Source organism: Corvus kubaryi, unplaced genomic scaffold (assembly GCF_017639235.1).
Source record: "Corvus kubaryi isolate FWS band 111438036 unplaced genomic scaffold, C.kubaryi_AGA036_p1.0 split1-37296, whole genome shotgun sequence".
In the NCBI taxonomy this organism is placed as follows: domain Eukaryota; kingdom Metazoa; phylum Chordata; class Aves; order Passeriformes; family Corvidae; genus Corvus; species Corvus kubaryi.
In genome coordinates, this window is record NW_024582075.1 from 16810855 (window position 1) to 16829188 (window position 18334).

Genomic DNA, 18334 nt, shown 5'->3' on the forward strand with positions numbered 1-18334 from the left:
ATTACTGTCTCTAAAAAATTTGAGCTTAACCCCCTAATGTTTTTTTCCTCTAAAACGCTGTAGAATCCTTAAGCATCCTGACCAATAGGATATCACAATACAGCTAGGATTTGTATTGCTGCGTATTTGGTTAAGAGATGCTGAAGACCTTTCTTTAGAAAACTATACTGGGGCTTTTTAGAATACTCTGAGTACTTACTTTCTAAAGCTACATAAATCAGCTATTAATGAATTCTCCACGGAGCAATTCTTGAAGCATTGTTTTGAGGTCTTTGTAATCCAGTAAATTAGAAAGAAGAAAAAGAATCTGGAAAGCAGTATGTCAGAGGAATACGGGTGAAGCAGTGATGGGTTTAAATCTAGTAAAGTGCAAGTATTAGTAACGGTGAAGGTGCTACCCTGATTATAAATCATAGAGAGATTAGATACTGTCTTGAAGCTCAGTGCCATTCTTGCCTGTTAGCCATTCAGGTATTGCTATAGTCGTACCTTACGACCATGTAGAGAATTAAAAAGCAAGGAATGATTAGAGGCTTGAGCTCTGTGACAAAGGATAGGAAAACAGGCTGCTTCTTAAATGCTGAGTGTGAAGGAAGCAAGTTACACAGTTACATGATGCAGAGCTAATGCTGAAAAGTGTGAAAGGTATTATGTTTATAAAAACACAAGGACATACCAAGGACATTAAATTGGTTCCTTGGTAGCTCATTTTGTGAATACCATGCATGAATTAAAATTCTTATTTGGAAATCTGGGATATTATTGAATATCTTGCTTTAAATAATGGACCCAAGTACAAGTTTTGGGTCTTTTTCTATTGCTTTCTGTTCTCATTTCTGTTCATTTTCCTTAGCTGTTAATTTCTTCCTTTCTTTCGCAATTCAGAATCCTTCTGGAAACATGGCAGACAGTATTACTGTCAGGAAGAATTTAATTTTCCAGTATGTGAAGTTTACAATTTAATCCTTTTTGTAAATTCTGCTGTGGAATGGTTTGGTGCCCAGTATTACTTCTTGTTTGTCGAATCACAGAATCATAGAATTATAGAATGGTTTGGGTTAGAAGGGACCTTAAAGATCATCTAGTTCCAGTCCTCCTGCCATGGGCAGGGACACCTTTCGTACACCAGGCTGCTCAGAACCCCATCCAATCTGGCCTTCTGGGGATGGGGCTTCAACAGCTTCTCTGGACAACCTGTTCCAGTGCCTCACCACCCTCGCACTTAAGAATTTCTTCCCAATTTCTAATCCAAACCTACTCTCTTTCAATTTGAAGCCATTGCCCCTTTTCCTCTCACTACAAGCTCTTGTACAAAGTCTCTCTCCAGCTTTTTGGAAGGCTCCCTTGAGGTACTGGATGGCTGCAATTAGGTTTCCTTGAAGCTTCCTCTTTTCCAGGCTGACCAATACCTCTTGGTCTTTTTGCACAGGAGAGGTGTTCCATCCCTCTGCTCGTCTTGGTGGCCTCCTCTGGGACTCTCTCTAACAGTTCCATGTCCTTCCTGTGCTGGGACCCCAGAGCTGGATGCAGCACTGCAGGTGGGGTCTCAGCAGAGCAGAGCAGAGGGGCAGAATCCCCTCCCTGGCCCTGCTGCCCACGCTGCTTTGGATGCAGGACACCTTTGGCTTTCTGGGCTGTGAGTGCCCATGGCTGAGTCATGTCCAGCCTCTCACCCACCAGCACCCCCAAGTCCTTCTGAGCAGGGCTGCTCTGATCTGTTCATCCCCAGCCTGTGCTGATACTGAGGGTTGCCCTGACCCAGGCGCAGGACCTTGCAATTGATCTTATTAAATCTCATTAAGTTTTCCCATGGACCTCATTTCTCAAGCTTGCCCAGGTGCCTCTGGATGGCATCCTGTCCTTCAGATGTGTCAGCTGCACCACTCAGGTTGGTGTCATCTGTAAACTTGCTGAGAGTGCCCTCAGTCCCTCTATCTCTGTCATTAATGATGATAATAAATAACTCTGGTCTGAGTATGGACCCTTGAGGGACACCACTTGTCCCTGATATCCATCAGGAGTCTGTGCCTTTGACCACTACCCTCTGGATGCCATCATCCAACCGATTTCTTATCCATCTAACAGTCTGCTTATCAAATCCCAGTCTCTCCAGTTTAAGGGAGAAGGATGTTGTGGGGGACCATGTCAAAGGCTTTACAGAAGTCTAGATAAATGACAGCTGTAGCCCTTCCCTTGTCCACTGATGTAGTCAGTCCATCACAGAAGGCCGCTGAATTGGTCAGGGAGGACCTGCCCTTGGTGCAGCTGTGCTGCCTTGTCCTGAATCACCTCCTTGTGCCTTAGCACAACTTCTGGGAGGGTCTGTTCCATGATCTTCCCAGGCACAGAGGTGAGGCTGACAGGTCAATAGTCCCCAGGGTCCTCATTTCAACCTTTTTTTAAGATGGGTACAATGTTTCACTTTTTCTTGTCACCTGGGACTTCCAACTGACTGCCAAGACTTTTTCAAATATCATGGAGAGTGGCTTGGCAAATACGTCAGCCATTTCCATCTCTTCTGTACTTTCAGGTTCTTCAGGTGATCATGAAATTGATCTTAACTTACAGTGGGAGAGACTCTGCTCCCCCAGTCCCTATCCTGCTGTCCATCCACTCAAGGGGTGTGGAAGAAATGTTGCCCTCGAAGACTGAGGCAAAAAGTTGTTGAGTACCTCAGCCTTTTCCTCGTGTTGCTTTCCACCCTTGTTTATCAGAGGGGGTCGCCTTCCTTGGCCTTCCTTTTCTGGTTAATGTGCCTATAGAAGCCCTTCCTGTTATTCTTTGTGTCCTTTGCCAAGTTCAATTCCAGCTTTGCCTTGGACTTCCTCACCCTGACCCTACACAACCAGACTGGATCTCTGTGCTCTTCCTGGGCCACCCATCCTAGCTTCAACTGCCTGTGCATTTGCTTCTTTCTCTTAAGTCTGTGCAGCAGTTCCCTACTCAGCCCTGCCATTCTCTTGCCTTCCTTGCCCAGTTTCTTGGTCCTGGGGATTGCCAGCTCTTGCACTCTGTGGAAGACTTCCTTAAACATCTGCCAGCTCTGTTCCACTCCCTTGTCCCTGAGAGAAGTCTCCCAGTGGATCCCACTGGTTATCTCCTTGAAGAGTTGGAAGTCTGCTTTCCTAAAGTTAAGGGGCATAACTTTGTTCCTCACCTGGCCCATATTCCTCAGGACTCCAAACTCCACCAATGCATGATTGCTGCAGCCCAGGCTCCCTCCAATCTTGATGTTCAGGATTAGCTCACTTACGCTGGTGCCCATAACATCCCGAATTTTATCCCCTGTGGGCTGCTGTCTATTCCCTGGCTCAAGAAGTTATCCCTCATGCTTTCCAAGAGTCTCCTGGCTTGCCTGCAGCTTTCTGTGCTGCTCTCCCAGCAGATTTTGGGATGGTTGAGGTGTCCCAGCAGGAAAAGAGCCTGCGAGCATGATGCCTCCTGTAGCTGGAACAAGAAGGCTTCATCAATAGGCTCCCTTTGATCAGGGTTCTGTACTTAAAACCATCCACAACGTTCCCTTTGTTGCCTCGGTCCCTGATTCTTACCCACAGGCTTTTGACCTGCTCATGGCTGTTCTTCAGAGACAGCTCTTCACACTCAGTCTACCTCCTGATGTAGAGGGCAAGCCCTCTGCCTCTCTCTTTCCTCACCTGTCTCTTCTGGAGAGCCTGTAGCCATCGACAGTCACACTTCAGTAACATCCCACCAAGTTTCAGTAATGGCAAGAAGGTCACAACTTTCTAGTGGCACAGTGGCTTCCAGCTTCTGTTTGTTGCCTGTGTTGCATCAATGTGGTTATAGAACACAGAACTATCATGCAGAGTGTGTTGAGTGCTATATATGAGCTGTGACTGATAGGAGTAAATTTTAGTCTGGAACAGGGTAGTTGAGATCATATGTATGTGTGTGCTGGTAGCTAGAGAAGCATGCATTTGGAGTACAGGCTAACTTATGAAATTAACTGAATTCAACTCATGTTTTTAGTATGTATGTTTTAGGCTGTAACCCTAGTTTATTCAACAAGGAAAGCCTGAGTGTTTCCATGACGTAACTGTTTGGACATACACATAGCATGTCCATCTGAAGAACAATGTTTACAAATCATGGGGAGGAAAGAAAGATGGATGGGGGATTCTAGATCACTGTCTTGATCTGGTTCGTTATGCAGCTCCTAGGCAGTAGTGTAGCACAGTGGTGAAGAAAGGTGTCATGTAAAAGGGAAAAAGCAATTGAGTAAAATTTGCTTATGGTCATGTAAACATCGATTCCCCCAGAAGTCTCACTGAAGTTTCTGTGTCTGTAGGGTGTCTCAGCGAGGTACTAACATATACTAATTGAATAACAGTATTTAACTTCTAAGCCATGAAGGGCTGGGCAGCGCTTCTTCCTCCATATGCTACAGCATGGAATAAGAGACTGGAGTTTTCCTTCCTTCCTTTGTTATTTAACTAGTAGGAGCAGACTTCATGATCAAAATTCTTTTCTTTCCCTTCTGAAAGGTCCTCTGGTCTTTTCATGTTTATGACAGAGTATAATGTTGAATTGTATTTGAATAGCAGCAAGGCTTAATAGGGAAAGTTACTTGTGCCCACTGATTAGAGTTGTTCACTGGCCTCGCAGCAGAGGTTCCTCAAAAGAAAAAGGGAAATTCCATCCAGAAACTTTTGTACAGCAGTGGTTCCCTGGTGTTCTCCTATAGTTCTTCTACACCTAGACTTCAGGCTCAAAACCCTGATGACAGATTTGAAGTATTGTCCACATTACATCTTCCTACAGGCTTCAATATTGTCTGCTCTGAGTCGAGAGTGTGACAGCTGGGAGTAAATGACTAGATCTCATTGACCCTTAGCAGCCCCACCTGGCCATCCATCTATGCCACCTGTCCATTGGTCCAGGATCCCCATTTCAGGTCATTCTGCAGCCTTCAATCTCTGCTGTAGGTATGACAGTTTTTGTCTCAACTACAGCAGTTACTGTGCCTGGCCATGGGTCCTACTGATCTGGACTGACCCTCAGACTGACCTTCTACCTGCATCATCACTGTGGAGATGCCCAGAAATCACTCAACTGGATCCTGACCCTGGCAGCCATCACTGGACCTGGTCCTGATCTTAAAATTTGAATTGACTTCCCAGTTTAATCTCAGACCTGCCTCAGCACCGGGAACTTGCTTGTTGATCTGGGCTCTTGGTTGAACCCAATTACCATCCCTAGGCGTGCCCTGCTGCCTCATTCAGGTCAAGTGGAATGGCTTGCTGACTGGTGAGGCTCATGCCCTGCCAGCTGTGACATCATTCTTGGCTCCTACCTCCCCATCTCATAAACAGCAGCTGGTGATTCCTGCATTCAATGCAAGTAACTGTTACGCTAATACAAAAGAATGAGTAAATTTAAGATCTTATTCTTACTGTCATAAGGGTTAGGTCCAGAACAGTCTAGATTCTATTCCACACAAGGTGTTAATTGCTATAATCTGTTTACTCATGTGCTGAATAATCCTTCTGGGCATTGTGTTGATTTCAACCAGCTGAATCCTGAAGTTCAATGTATTTGTACACTAAAATAGCTACTACCTCCCATCTAAACAGTGGTTTAGAAGAAGGGACAATGAAAACACGTAGGAGGTTAGCAGTATCAAGGTAAGTGGACGTGTTTCTGAATGGCATTCAAGTAAGTGAAGTACCTATGTATTTCTGTCATATGCACATTCTTTAATGGAGCGTGAACCTATGGATATAATAGCAGCAGCTGTTCTAATGGACCAGAGAAAAGAAAGTGTTCTTAAGGAGAAAGTTACATTGCAGTCTCATAGCTGAGCCAGAAGCGTGATGTGCTTAAGAAAAACAAGATTCACTTAATTCCCTTTTTGGGGTTGTCTTCAAAGTAAGGAGTAAACTTTTTACAGTTAATACTCAAGTCCATACAGATGTATTTGTCACATGAAAGATGAAGGAAGAAATGGAAGATTGATGCAGTAAAAAAGTAATGGTCGTTTGACTCAGTCCTTTTGCCTATTGTTAGAGGACTTAATGACACAGAATTCAGTTTTTGTAAAGTAAGGGACATTGCTGTCACTTCACATTTTCTGGGTTTTAGAGACTTGCAGACAGGGCTACACTGTAATTTTTTGAAGGGCACAGGCAATTAAATCTACACAAACTTTTTGTTTGGCAGCAAATACAAATAAAAATAATGTTTAAAACAGTGTGGTTTTTTAGTAAAGTTAGTTTTGTTATTTTTAAGGTCTAGGTTGAAGAAGGACTATGATGACTTTAAAAGACATCCAGACCATGATAAATTTACCAGAGAATTGTGGAGTAATGATGAAAGTGAAGTTGATTCTGGCAAAGAATCTTTTGCAGTAGTATGCGGTAAATCATCAGACTCTGCAGAACATATAGAAGTTCCCAAAAAAGATCACTCAGACAATGGTAAGCATTTACTGGAAATCAGTAGCTTGAACTTGATTCAGGAGCTGAATCAAGTTGATTTGGGAAGCTAATTTTTCCATGTGAGCTTGTGTCCTACTTTTTACCTCAATTCTACTACTGTGATAATATGAAAATAGCTTGTGGTGCATATCTGTCAGATGTAGACTTGAAGAGGGCAGACATGACCAAAATGAAAATTCTGCTTTATTCAAGTGTTTGCCATTTTTTTGTGCTTAACTATTTCTGTGATAACATGGTAGGTCTGTGTGGAATTTACTTTTATGGTGGTTTGACCTTGGCTGGCTGCCAGATGCCCATCCAGCCACTGTCACACCCCCCCCCCCTTCCTTAACAGGATAGGGAGAGAAAATAATATGGAAAAGCTCAGGGAATGAGATATAGGCAGGGAGATTACTCACCAGTTTCTGTCACAGTCAAAACAGACTCACTTGAGGAGAATTAATTTAATTTGTTGTCAATTAAAAAAAGAGTAGGATGGTGAGAAACAAATACAAAAGCTAAACCTCCTCCCTTTCACAAATCCACATTCTTTCAAGGCTCATCTTCATTCCCAATTCTTCTACCTCCTCCCTTGTCAAGTGTCACAGGAAGGATTGAGTCTGGGGATTGAGGTCAGTTCTCTTCTCCTTCCTCATCCGTGCTCCAGTGTGGGGTCCCTCCTAGGGAATACAGTCCTTCACAAACTGCTCCAGTGTGGGTCCTCTCCATAGGCTAGAGTTTTTCAGCATAAGACTGCACCAGTGTGGGTCCCCCATATGCCACAGTTCCAGTCAGGAGCCTGCTCCAGAGTGGGCTCTTCGTGGGCTGCAACTTCCATCAAGGCCCACTCACCTGCTTAGAATGGGGTCCTCAAGCATTTGCAGTGTACATACCTGTTCCAGCATGATCCTGCATGGGAGCAGGTCAACCTGCTTGATCAGGGGTCTTAGTGGATTGCAGGAGAATCCATTCCAGTTACCCCTCCTTCTTTGCTGACCTTGATGTCTACAGAATTGTGTCTCTACGTTTTTTCCTCAGTCCATTCTGTCACACTCTTCTGCAAAGCATTATCCGTGAGACATCACCAGCTTGGCTGACAGGCTCAACTGTGTCTTGCAGTGGATTTGTTTTAGAGCCAGGTGTGTCTGGCACAAGGCAGTTCCTGGCCTCTCTCCTCACAGAGGACTCCTTGCAGCCCCATGCAACCAAAGCCTGAGTGCATGGCCCTTGTGTCCACCTGGCCCTCCTGCATGCATCCTCAGCTGTGTTACCACTTCATGCATCCCCTGCTCACTGGCTAGTCCAGCTTGATGCTCAGTATGAAACACGGCATTCACATCTGTGTCGCACAGGCATCCCCCACTCACAAGTCCACCTGCTAGGCCAGCCCAGACCCCCAGGCCCTCCAGCTCACCAGTTACTCTGGCTTGAAGTTTATCAGTGAATACACTCATACTGGATTTGGGGAGGATACAGACACCCCCCAGCAGTTGGCACCAGGTCCACATGCTGTAACCTCTTGCAGCTGTCCTTGCAGCTCCCCCCTTACCTCTACACATCGCTTCATGGGTTTGTATAGCTGAGCCAATTTCCTCACCCTTCCTGGCCTTGTCGCCAGGATCTCCCTTGGTTTATAATCATATTAGGTTCAAAAAGTTGATCTTCCTGCAAGAGGCCTTTCCTGATAGCCAGTCAGTTGGTGTGATTGATGAAGTTGTTTCTTGACACTGTCTCCATTTTTGTTTGGTTAGATCTGTGTCTCTGTGTATTTTTTCCTGGCTTTTCCCTTTTTCCCCTCCAGAGTACCTTGCTGTAATATACATTCTCATGCTCTCACATACTATTATCAATTAATGTGAATGACCAGATTTGGTTTTCCTCACTGTCTCCCATTGCTGGTCAGGTTTCAATCTGTGTATATTCTTGTTTATTACTTCCTCCTTTCTTTATTACCCCGTTTATGTATTGCAAAGGTCCTTGACCAGATGCCCTTAAAAAATCAGACATTTCCTTCCACATACCTTTATTCTTGCAAACTAGTGTATTGCCTTTAGCGAGACACTGTAAAACTATTTTATAGGGGTATCAGTTGCAAACATGTAAAACAGTGTTTGTGTTTTAATATCCTTGCAGATGAAACGAAACTAATAGAGATGAATTTACCTTCAGGAAAAAACAGAATTTTGAAAAAAGAATCAGCTTCTAAAGAAATACAGAAGACACTGCCCAAATGCATTAAACGACAGTTCAAGCAAAATAGTTGTCTTGATCAAAGCACTAATGAGCTTTCACCAAGGAAGAAAGCTAAACTGAACACTAATGAGGCTGTGGTCCAGAGTGCAGAAAGTAGCCTGCAGTCAGATTGCGTGACTGAGCTGAAACAATTTGAAGGGTCAACTCTAGAGTTGCTTTCCTTGACAGATCCTGCAACATCAGTATCAAACTTTCCAAAAGGGACCAAACCCATCCAGGCCTTGCTTGCCAAGAATACTGGGAACAAAGTGACCTTAACAAATCAACTGTTGCCTCCTGCAGGCATGAACGTATCTTCTTCTGAAAAGTCAGTTTTACCACCTTTGGAATCATCACTGATCAAACCAGCATTGCCCTGCCAGGCCAGTTCTAAGACTCCTTTACAAATGGTATACAAAATGCCAAATGGCCACTGTGTACCAATAGATGTTCCCAACAGCTCAGCGAAAATTCAAATGCAAGCTATGATTGACCCTAAAACTGGAGAAAAAGTCATGCAACAAGTTCTTATTTTACCTAAGAATTTTCTTCTTCAGGAGAAGGAAGAAAAAATTGTGTCCAAGGACATTCAGTCACTACAACAAAAATCATTTGAGATGCACTGTACATCTTTACCAAAAATGTCAAATGTCAGTGTTTCTTTAACACCTGTTCTGGTAACAGGCCCTGCAAATGCCACTCAGTCACCCACTACAATTTTTAACATGAATACTACCCACTCATCACAAGTGACTGGTCCCATGAACACTACACAACCATTGCCTGATGTAACTTCAGCAGATAACTTATTATCGTCAACAATTAAGGTAAGCCGAACTGAAAGTGACAAAGTCAAGACTACAGTTTCAACTGCTACATTGCCTGTGTCTTTGGCTTCACCTACTCTTTCCACAGCTAGCCAATCATTGACACCAGCAACAGCATTAAGTGCATCTACAAACACTGATTCTGCCTCTCATAGTCTTGCATCACAGCAGCAAACTGAATCCCTTGAAACTAAGCAAGAGCTGAAGACAGTGTGTGTAAGAGAATCACAATCTATTCTGGTCACAACACGAGGTGGAAACACCGGAATTGTTAAAGTGCAAACAAACCCAGATCAGATTTCACCTAGTAGTTTATGTCCTAGTTCAGTTTTCACTTACGCATCTCAGCTTCAGGCCTTTCTTGTGCCAAAAACCACAGCGGTACCATGCTCCAGTCTTCCATCTGTAGCAACAGCCACATCTGGTCTCCCACATATTGGACAATCATCTCCTTCTGGATTTGCCCCCTCAACAGCTTCTTCTGTTAATGTTAGAGTTTTCCCTGCTGATACTACCCAGACAATGGAGAAAAGTACCAAATTCACACTACAGCAGCCAGCTGTTCGGGATTCTTTGTGTCAAGTAAGAGAGAACTCCTGCCATATGTCTTCTCCTTTATCCTCCATTTCATTAGCTAGCAATTTGGTGTCTGTGACTCCACACAGTCCTGTTAGTGTGACTAGCACTGGACAAAGTAATAATATCAAAACTCCAAATTCTTCTGTGCAGCATCAAGAGGATACTAAAACCAAAACAAAATCTGTTACACAATCTGAGTCTGATTCCGCAACAAATGGAGATTTAATCAGTGGTACTCCAGTCCAGAAATTTACATTAATCACAAATCCACCAATTTTATCTCCCTCTAGGGCATCGGGGGACAGTATTATACCCTCTCCAGCATCCACTGCTGTTAATGCTCAGAAGCTGGTTTTCATTAACACACAAATTGCCAATGGCCCATTAACCACCAGTCTACCTGCAGAGACATTGAAACAGAACCTTCCTTCTTCCCTAACCAAAAACTTTGTTAATGCCGCAGAGCAACCACAGTTGGTTTTGATCCCATCTACAGTAGGAGCACCGATAAAAATTAATTCAACACCAACTACTGCTCAAGTAAAAGATGTGAAAATTGGACTAAATATAGGTCAGACCATTGTAAATACTAAAGGCAGTGCACAGGAGGGCCTACCAGTTAATATATTGCACTCTGGCATTTCTAAAGGAGAAGACAAAAAGAGCACAGCCTTGGCCCCATCCTTGACAAATAGTACTGTGGTTCCTGTTCCAAGTTTTACTCTGTCAGCTAATGAATCTGTTTGTGTTGCAACAAAAGCCAAAAATGCCTTTACAATAACAACATCAAGTGCACACGTAGAATCTGTTTCAGTAACATCAAGTGGGACTTCCTCTGGGACACAGCCTACTGTCTTGATTGGTGGCAATGATCCCTCAAGAATAAGGCCAGTTCTGGGTAATCGACTTTGTACATCAAATATTGGAAATACTGTGGGTATATCCACTGTGAAAACAGGACATCTTGCTTCATCTGTGCTGATTTCAACACAGCCAGCAGCATCTCCTCAAAATTTAGCATCTGCTCTGCAATTTCCAGTCATTAGCTTGCCTGGATCTGCAGCCACCCCCCACAAGATGTTGCATACAGTTCCTCAGTTGGCAGCAGTTCCAGCTCCTCTTCCAGTACCAAAAAGCCAGTTGCCCACGCTGGTTCAGTTTCAGTCATCAGGAATTTCAACTGCTGTGTCAAGTCATTCAGGTATTCACAAATCTCAGGGTGTGTTGCCCCCTCCATCACCCAATACAGGTGAAGTCATTAGTTTTCCCAATTTTTCTGCCCTAAACTGCCAGCAGGTGCCTCCCAGTACAGAGAAACAAAGTCATGCTTACACTTGTGCGTCTACCATTCAGATATCTGATGCTTCACCACCTGTAACAAGCAAAACAGGAGGTCAGTTGAGTGAACCTTCCATTCAACAGAAAATAGTCATAAACACCTGTGTGCCTTTGGCACCTGGAACTCAGATAGTGATTAATGGTACTCGTTTTGTTGTTCCGCTGCAAGGCCTTGGAGCTGGCAGCCATGTTCTTCTTCTCTCCTGTAATACAAAACAGACTCCTTTAACAATTAACCATGGTCAAGAGCCTCAAGGTGTACCAACTGTTAATACAATAACCTCGAAAATTGTCCTAGCACCAAGTCATTCATTAAGTTGGCAGATACCAAAACATCCTTTGAAAAGCTCTACAAAAATTGTGAACTGTTTTGGAGCTTCAGATGCTTTACCCATTGTACATGCAACACCCCAGATATTTAGTACTCCAGCTGGATCATGTACTCCACTGTCTGCGGTAACTCTGTCTGTATCTTCAGCGACAAAATCTCCTGTTAATGTTGCCACATCTTCTGTTTCTGCTGTTCATCCTCCAAATTCTCATTTACCAAGCAACACTTCAGTGTATCACTCAGACACTTCTATCAAAAAACTGTTGGTTAGTCCAGAGGGAGCTATACTGAATGCTCTAAATACTCCATCACCAAAAGTTTCTTCCCTGTCTTCATCACTGCTTCCTGTTGTTGTTTCCACAAGCAGAAATCCTACCACTGTCTTCCCTGCATCTCAGTCATCTTGCCTTGATAAACCTGACAAAGCTGCATCCTGAATTTACTGCAAATGAGCCACTTTGAAATTCTGGGGCATTCTTCAAACTTTGGAAGTTGTAACTATTGAATAATTTCTTACAATGTTTTAAACATTGATTTACTCAATATTACTAAGGTTACGGTCCTTACCTGTTTACACGTGGGGATTTGGAGAAAGAAAAATTTTAGTTTGTCAGAAGTTTTCAGAGAGTTCTCTAGTAAAAGGCTAAGAAATGACCAATGAATTCATTAAACAGTTTGGTGAAATCTCGCCTTTTGCACATGTTCCATCTTACATTGTTGACTGTTTGCCAGTGTGTTTATGACGGTATATATCTCCTTTTTATTTGTCAAATTTATTTTTGACTTGTTTCTTTAAAAAAAAAAAAAATGCATTGTAAAAATGCAATCAGTAGTATAGAATTGTACATATTCCTGAACTCCTAAAAACCTGAGCTAAACAATATGTACAAAGAACTATGCTGTCTTATTTAAGTTTTGTTTACATAATGTATAGTTTTTTAAGTATTTTAGTAACATTGGACCAGTGTACTGTTTAGCAACAATGCAGAAGAATCTGCATGTAATAAATCAAGTTGCTGTACTGCTTTGTGTTGGCAGTAGTTAAAAATATGTATATCTGTTACACCGTGGGAGAATACATACATACATACATATGTACATGCATAAATATATATATATGTGTGTGTGTGTATATATACATCCTTCTTTGGTGTATGGTAGAATGAAATTATTTAATCTCTTCTGTTCTTCTCTGATTTTACATTTCACGTGATTTGACAGGATTTGGAAGGAAGGCCTCCTTATTGTTCCTCATGATATAGGGCAGGATAACCCATACTTCATCCATTCTTAATGATTTGGTTATGTTGCCTGAATAACTCCAGTGAAGTGGTAAGGCTACAATGGCTTCCTAAACACCAGTCTAAGTCACACTGACTGCCATGCTTTGTCTTAAAGCTCAAAGATCTGTTGAACAATTCATTGTTCTCTGTTTTACAGCCTTGTATGCATTTCCACATATCTGGTAACTGTAACAAGGTCACTCACTCATCTTCCATCTAGCCATAACAAACTACCCATTTTTTTCATTGGTCATGCTTTCTAGATCTGTATTTTTTCTTTAGCTTGTAAGTGGTCTATCTGGAAGGAGAGTGCTAAAACATCACATGAGATTAAAAGAAGCTTTATTAATACTTTGAATGGGGATAAATCACACATTGCATAAACCTTCCCTTTTTGTACAGTGTATTCAGTATTTATTGGCTTAGATTTCAGCATTTGATCTGATAAAGCCTTTGGGTTATTTTCTGCAGATCTGCTGAGTTCACAGCTGCCTGCTGCAGTGCTCATGGAGATAAGATTTTTGATATCTTTTGTGGCTTTGCATACAGAAAAAGGGTGCCCATCTTATGGAAGATGATGATTTTAGAATTGCCGTCTTCGTATGTGTTGAATTTTTCTGTGGAGTTTGTTGGTTTGGGGTTTTTTTAGAAACTAGAAGGGAAGATTTCAGAAGAGCTTATGAATGATAGTTGCCTTCTAAATAGCTATGACTTCAAAGGGGATAAAAGCTTATTTATCTGTATTTAGTAGTGTTCTTAGACTGAATTTCATAAAGATGAAACTTCAACCTTTGCTCCTCATCCTGTTGAATTTTCTACTTCCCTTTTTGCTGTACACAGTTTGGCAGTTCAGATGTTGGGCTGAAGAACAGGACCACATCTTACTTCCTCTGTGTCGGCTGCCTTTAAATTGTTCTGAAAAGTAACCTGGTAGGTATTTAGCTAAAGTTCTGGGAAAGTGGGGGGAAGAAAGGCTTGTGCCTTCCATAGGGACCTTTCCTTTTGCACTAACTGAAAAAATTGCATTGGGAAATTGCATCTTTGTGGACCAGAAATCTCCATCTTACCTCAGGGCTGGGAAAGATGGAAGCTGTCAATTTTGGAAGGAGAGAAGGTTTGTTTAGATGTAGAGAAAGCTACCTGCTATGCTTTTCCTACTTCTCGTGAAAGGTGTTTTGTAACTGATTTTGAAGACACCTGGTAGTAAGGGTGTCTGCCTGCCAGAGTTTACAGTACTACAGATTTTTAAGTCTGACTGCATTTTACAGTTGAATGCTGCAGGTGACTTTTCCAACAGAGGGAGATGGCAGAGAATGGCAGTTTCTTCATGGACATTTTACATACTCTAAAACCATATATACCAGCAACTCATCTTATTTCCATTTCACTGGTTGAACCTTGGGACTTGGTTTTATGGATTTTTCTCTTTTCTTGCAGTGGTTGTTTTTCCTATTTTTTTTAAAATTTATGTTTACTGTAGCATGAGTTCTCTACATTGTTTGGAAAACTCGAGACTTGGTTCTAGTATTGGAGTTGTTCTTGATGAAGAAAAAATTCTTGCGTGGCATTTTTCTGTGTGCTAATGTAGTAGGAAGATTTATGCTATAATTGGTTCTAATAAAGAGAAAACTTAGAAAAGCTGAACTTAGGAACTCAGGACTCGAGTAACTTGCTCGATAGATTTCCAAGAAGTTTTCTGAATTAATATTATAGTATTTTCTGATTTTCATAAATATTTTATAATTTGGCAGACATAAACTTTACAACATGAATAGTTTGATTCCGTTTGATTAGAGTTTTCATGGATTTTTATTCTCTGCTGGATGTGTTTGAATTCCAAATCCTATTGGAGAAAGTCTTCAGACTACTATGTAATGGGCTTGCAACATTCATTATGTAGAACCAAATTTTAGTAATTTTTGTGAATAAAATTCCTATTCCCAATACTCTTCTCTGATAGTATGAATGTCAGACAGAGGTAAGGCTTTTTTTTCAGATGAACGTGAATACCCACTGACAATTTGCTATGTACCTTTTGCTCTCTAGCAAATGTGTAGTGCTACCAGTAGCACAAAAAGAAGTGTAAAAAAGTAGATTATATTCACAGACACAATAAAAAAGCAGAACTGCCTGCATCTTGACTTGAAGTTAAAAAGACATTTAATGAAACATATAGACATAGATATATAAATCAGCCTTTTAAGAAAACATGTTCAGCTTTTCAGAGCTTGTAAAATGCCTTCTTTTTAGACACCCTCAGATATTGTATACAAGTATTCATACACTATATTACATTCAAAATTATAGGTTTAATAATGACTTTGAATATTTTGAATTACATCCTTTCATTTACCTGAATGGACATGTTCTGCACAATAGTTTTGCTTTGTTATGAGTAGAAAACGACACTAATATTGCTTCACAGTTCAAACCCCCATGTGTGCTGCCATTTTCTCATAGGGATTCTGCCACACTAGAAGCAATTAAATTTCACAAGTCTTAGGGGTCATAGAAGTATCTGTTCAAGCCAAGTGTGTTACTATCAAGTCATTCAAACCTGTGCTGATTTCACTATGCGACATAGCAAAGGGTTCAATGCAAAAAGGGAAGCAAAAATTCTCCTGGTAAGTGAGTGAAGAGAATTAGTCCATTGGAGTAGGTCAGAAAATTACTAAAAACTAGTATTTGAAGGGTGTCCATAGCTTCCACAGTGTGTGTGGTTCACAGTTGGTTTTGCTTATACTTTGTTGTAGTGCAGAATTTTAATAGCCCAAATGAATTTTAAAGTAAATTATTTTTCTTAAAGCATGAATATTTGTTGCATTTGTTAAGGACTGTTTCTTTTAAATAGAATGGCCAGAGCTGCTCACAAAGACTTAAACTCATGTAGACTGCTCCCTGTAAGCTGCACCTCAAATGAGTTTACTGACTCAAATAATAAGAAAAATAAGATTAATAATACTGCATCAGACTGAAGGTCTGTCTATCTGCTTATTATGGCTATCTATCCCAGCATCACCTAGTCTCTTGAAGCACTCAGGAACAGCATTCCAAAAGAACACAATAACAGGCCTGAATAGTCTTTTAGTATCCACTAAGCCAGAGTCTTCCTCACACAGCTGTGATTTTTTTCAATTTAATAGCTTTCAGTGTATTTCTCTTGATGAAATATACCAATCCTTTCAAGAATTCATGGAAGCATGTAAACAAACTATTACCATTCACAGCATCCGGTGGTAAAGAGTTCGTAAATAAATCTCCTTTTTGGTTTCCAAACCTGGTACCTGCTAGTTTCGTTTGATGCAAATAATATTTATATTGTAAGATACAATAAACCTTTGCTCTTTGTTATTTTTCCATGTGGCCTATGTAGACCTTTGCCATGTTGGTTGTCTCTTTTTTAGAATAAAGAGAAATTGTGAATTCAATTATTTATTTTATGGAAGTAATCAGTTGCTGTCATTGCTGTGTGTACCTTTTCAATTTCACTATATCCTTGAGATGTGGTATCAGAAGAGTGCATGTTCTAAAAGCCCTATGAGCTATTCAGCAGTGTGTTGATGACTTTTCTTTCATAATAATTATTTCAATGTTTGTGGGTTGGTTTCTGACTATTATTTAGCCTCTTACTAACATTTTTGTAGAAATATAAATTGTAAACCAACTTCGCATCAGTGTCAACCCAACTCATCCAATAAAACTATACCACTTGTAGAATATTGTAGCTCTAAAGGCATGATCTTTAAACCAGATTATTGCTGACTGCAAGTCTGGCACTCTCTATTCCTATTTTTGCTTGGTTTAGCTCTCTTGAAGATGTAAAAGGACAAACTGCTATAATGATTTTCAACATGATGCTTTTCAAATCTCATTATTTTTGTGCATAGGATACAAGATAAAGTCTGTATATGGTCATTTTATACAGATTGGCATCCACGTAAAGATTTTTTAGTTGTTGAAGAAGCCACTTTGTAAATGTGACACAGAGCAATGTTATTTTAAAAAATTTTCCTTGAAACTATAATGGCATAAAAGCAGACTTTAAGATCTTGATAAATCTCTATGTATTCTCTTCTTTTCTCAAAATACTGAACTGTCTGGTCAGTAATCGCACCTGAATGTCTTGCATAAACTTGGAAACCGGGAAGCTTCATTGTTTCATATGTGACTGGTTCAGAAGTTCTTCAGAAAGTTGGTGTTCTTTACAGTATCTTTTATTAAAATCTCAGCTGAACTAAACACATTAAATGAAAATGGTATGTAAAAGTAATGCAAAGAAAATGTAATTAATTGCTTATAATATTTCTTGAAATTATATTTGCTACACAGAAGGTCTATTAAACAGTGCATAAATATGATTTCCCACTTTTTACAGATGAAGACAATGAAGTTTTGAGTTCTCATAGCAACATGAAGGAACTGGGAATAGAATCCTTGGTCCCGACTCCTTCCAGCATCCCATCCATAACTAAAGGTTAGATACCTAGATTACTGCTTTATTTTCCCCTATTCCGACTTCTAACAATGAAGAAAATATTTGGAAAATGCAATTATTTTCAAGAATGTGAGGAGCATTGACAAATAGCATTTATAAAAATTAAATAGCAAAAGGAAGCAAGATAGTAAAGAAGCAACTGTGATTTTTGTGATTGTCTTCAGGCTTTAGAGCTTTGCTTGTCAATGCCGATACCATGAAAAGAAGACAATATACTTCTTTAATTAGTTGTTCATATTGATTCCATCTCGTAATAAACAACTATAAAATCAGACTATTTTGGCTGTCAGTAGGTCATTGGCATCTGGTACCAGCATATACATTGAAATCTGTCCATGTAACATGCTGTTATTTGTAAAATCATTTTTCACTCTTTTTAAAAATTTCATGCAGCAGTGACATTGAATAACAGAGAGGGATTAGTGACTGGGTACTACTATGTAGCCACAGGGTGTCTTCCTTATAATAAATAATCATGGTGGATTCCATTTACACAATATAAAAAGCAGGTATTTTGAGTATTATAATCAGTTTTAGCTACTGGGAAGGAGGAATTGGTTTGTCTATTTTAAAAAACCTTGTCAACTCATATTAGCAACACACCAATACTAAAGTTACAGTAGCATGATTGAGGCTTGTCTGGACAGTATTCTACAGTTCAACTACATGTTATGCCTTCAAAATATTTTTCTTGCCAGTAGAATGCTTTTTGCAATGTGAACTTAGAAGAACAAAAAGTGGCAGAGGCCTGTCTGAAATATTTGCCTCCTGCCATGGCCTAAGAAACTGATGGAAAACCAAAACATTTTGTTAAA

General features: G+C 40.6%; 1 protein-coding gene across 1 annotated transcript in view; it reads left to right on the top strand.

Moving 5' to 3' along the window:
- Positions 1-16741, top strand: part of KIAA2026 (KIAA2026 ortholog) — a 53229-nt gene extending 36488 nt beyond the window's left edge. The window contains exons 7-8 of the mRNA XM_042013156.1: positions 6247-6434; positions 8568-16741. Of these exons, the coding sequence (XP_041869090.1) occupies positions 6247-6434; positions 8568-12178 (3799 nt within the window). The 3' untranslated portion in view covers positions 12179-16741. The remainder of the gene's footprint in view (positions 1-6246; positions 6435-8567) is intronic.
- Positions 16742-18334: the final 1593 nt, after the last annotated feature.